Here is a 2959-nt window from a genome sequence, read left to right on the forward strand (position 1 = left end):
CAGGACATTACCACCCAAGGATACATGAACATTGGATGATGAGTATTTAAGTAAATATCTTCTCTAAGTAAAAATCAGTACTGTAACCCAAATCAATATCCCCTGAAGCTTGAAGGCAGGACCACAGCATGAGGCAGAGGCTTGAACCAGGAAACAAGGGGCACTGAGGGGGCAGGGGTCACTCAGAGGCTTGTCCCCAGGAAGGTGGGGTGGATGCTGCTGCTAGGAAATAATGAGAAGTCAGTGAGGGTGGCTGTGATAGAAAGAAAACCTCACTCTGGGGCCAGGGGAAGGGGAGTGTGTCCTTCCCTCACTTTCCTGTGTCTGTCCTTTGTGCTCATTGTCACAGTGACACTCGCCTCAATTGCATAGTGAGGAGGAGACCCTATCTCTGCTGAGCTGAGCTCTGCAGGCACAGGGACCCCGTCTTCCTGAAGCATCTCCAGAACCTGGGTGCTCACTGTCCATGGGCAGGACCCACAGAGAGGGGCTGATGGCTGGGTGAGGTGGGAAAGGCAGCCTATGGGGGAGACTCTGACCTGGAAGGTCGAGCCCTGGGTCACCTCACCTGCAAGAGTCATATCAGGAGGCTCCAGCTTTAATTCTTCCTGCATCATGAGAATGAGAGCTGGACTCCTGTAGAGACACTGTTCCCATTTCTGAGGGGGTGCTGACGTAATAGCCCCGTGATACGGACGGACAACCTCCCACTGGCCACACCCTGTGAGTCTGTCTACACTGAACACACCGTGGTCTCTTCCTTCTACACATTCAGGTTCAGAGAGGTGCACCATGCCCCCCAGCCTCACAGCCCTGCTCTTCCTCGGTGAGATGTGAGAGGGGAGGGGTAGCCCCACTCTGTCAGAATCCCAGCACTCAGGAGTTTCCAGGGGAGGAGAGTTCTGCTGAGGATTCAGGGAAAATCTCTCACAGGGACTCTTTTGCAGGTCTGAGTGTGGGCCTGAGGACCCCAGTGCAGGCAGGTGAGTCTGTCCCCAGGGGCCCCAGGACCATCTCTGCATGAAGAACAAGGGCCTTCCCCATTAGGCAGCTTGGGATGGAGAACAGAAGTTCTGGGTTAATGGATGGGGAATATCAAAGAATGTCCTGGGGCTGAAATTTGGGCACCAGGGATGAAAATGTCTTGTGACCCAGCTTCTGATTCCTTCCAGGGACCCTCCCCAAGCCCACCCTCTGGGCTGAGCCAGGCTCTATGACCCTGTTGCAGAGATCTGTGACTATCTGGTGTCAGGGGACCCTGCAGGCTCGTGAGTTCCATCTGAATAAAGAGGGAAGCCCACAGCCCTGGGCCAGACAGAAGCCACTACATCCAGCAGACAAGGTCAAGTTCTCCATCACACACATGACAGAATATGATGCAGGGAAATATCACTGCTGCTATCTCAGCCCCACTGGCTGGTCACAGCGCAGTGACACCCTGGAGCTGGTGGTGACAGGTGAGAGGACACTTAGGGGTCCCATCCTCAGGCTCTACCCTGAGGAAGAAGGATGCTCTCAGAGGGACTGAGCCTCACAGCTGAGCCCTGGGAGACATGAGGGAGGTGTGACCCCATTTAACATGCTGCCCCCTTCTCTCCTAGGATCCTACGGCAAACCCAGCCTCTCAGCCCTGCCCAGTCCTGTGGTGAACTCAGAAGAAAATGTGACCCTCCAATGTGGCTCACAGCAGGGATTTGACAGGTTCATTCTGACTAAGGAAGGAGAAGACAGGCTCACCTGGACCCTGGACTCACAGACCCACCCCAGTGGGCAGGTCCAGGCCCTGTTCTCTGTGGGCCCTGTGATTCCCAGCCACAGATGGAGGTTCAGATGCTATGGCTGTTACAGGAAGACACCCCAGAAGTGGTCACAGTCCAGTAACTCCCTGGAGCTTCTAGTCTCAGGTGAGGAATTCCTATCCTGGTCCTACCCATGGATTCAGACTCCAGATAGGTTCCTGGGGCTTTTTCTGGGAGGGTAGCCCCATGTGAGAGGTGGGGTGAGGGGAGCACAGGGGATCCTGGGTCAGAGACACAGAGAGAGAGAGACAGGGGGACCTGGGGGCAGGCCAGAAGGATGGTTCATGGGAGGAACAACCCTGTCACTCCTGTCTGTTCCCTGCAGGTGGCTCAGGGAAGCCCTCCCTCCTGACCCAGCAGGGCCCCATTGTGGGCTCTGGACAGAGCCTGACCCTCCAGTGTCGCTCTGACATCGGCTATGACAGATTTGCTCTGTCCAAGGACGGGCAACAGGACATCCCCCAGAGCTCTGTCCTGCAGCCCCAGGCTGGGATCTCTCAGGCAGAATTCCACCTGGGCATTGTGAGCAGTACCCACGGGGGCCAGTACAGGTGCTATGGTAGACACAGCCTCTCCTCCAAGTGGTCAGCCCCCAGTGACCCTCTGAACATCCTGGTGGCAGGTGAGGAACCAGTGAGTTCAGTCAGGGACCCAGAGTCTGCTCAGGCCCTGCTGGTGGTCTCAGGTGGTGATGGCCAGGATAAGGGGTGTGGGGTCTCCATGAAGAGAGTTACAGAGAGGGATATAGGTGATGGGATGGGAGGGGGAGATGCAGAGAAAACAGAGACTGACAGCAACGAGGGTCCTAGAAAGTGGCCTGGTGACTCTCAGGTCACAGCTTGGTGGGCAGCAACCCCTCACCCGCCCCCCTCTCTCTAGGTTGGCTCCCTGACAGACCCTCCCTATTGGTGCAGCCAGGCCCAACAGTGGCCTCAGGGGAGAACGTGACCCTGCTGTGTCAGTCACAGAGCCAGAGGGACACTTTCCTTCTGATGAAGGAGGGGGCAGCTGATCCCCCACTGCGTCTCAGATCACAGTCCCGAGCTCAGCAGCACCAGGCAGAGTTCTCCCTGGGTCCTGTGACCTCAGCTCATGACGGGACCTACAGGTGCTATAGCGCAAACCACAGCAGCCCCTACCTGTTGTCACAGCCCAGTGAG

At 56.5% G+C, this 2959-nt stretch overlaps 1 protein-coding gene across 1 annotated transcript; it reads left to right on the forward strand.

Moving 5' to 3' along the window:
• Positions 1–739: 739 nt before the first annotated feature.
• On the forward strand, positions 740–2956 carry LOC123815508 (leukocyte immunoglobulin-like receptor subfamily A member 6; the record flags this gene model as incomplete). The annotated part of the gene is made up of 6 exons (XM_045833769.1): positions 740–826; positions 948–983; positions 1173–1457; positions 1602–1904; positions 2125–2421; positions 2679–2956. Coding segments are annotated over exons 1-6 (1233 nt in total), but the record flags the coding sequence as incomplete, so codon positions are not given.
• Positions 2957–2959: the final 3 nt, after the last annotated feature.

Source organism: Phyllostomus hastatus, unplaced genomic scaffold (genome assembly GCF_019186645.2).
Source record: "Phyllostomus hastatus isolate PE091 unplaced genomic scaffold, TTU_PhHast_1.1 phas_contig_181, whole genome shotgun sequence".
NCBI classification, from domain to species: domain Eukaryota; kingdom Metazoa; phylum Chordata; class Mammalia; order Chiroptera; family Phyllostomidae; genus Phyllostomus; species Phyllostomus hastatus.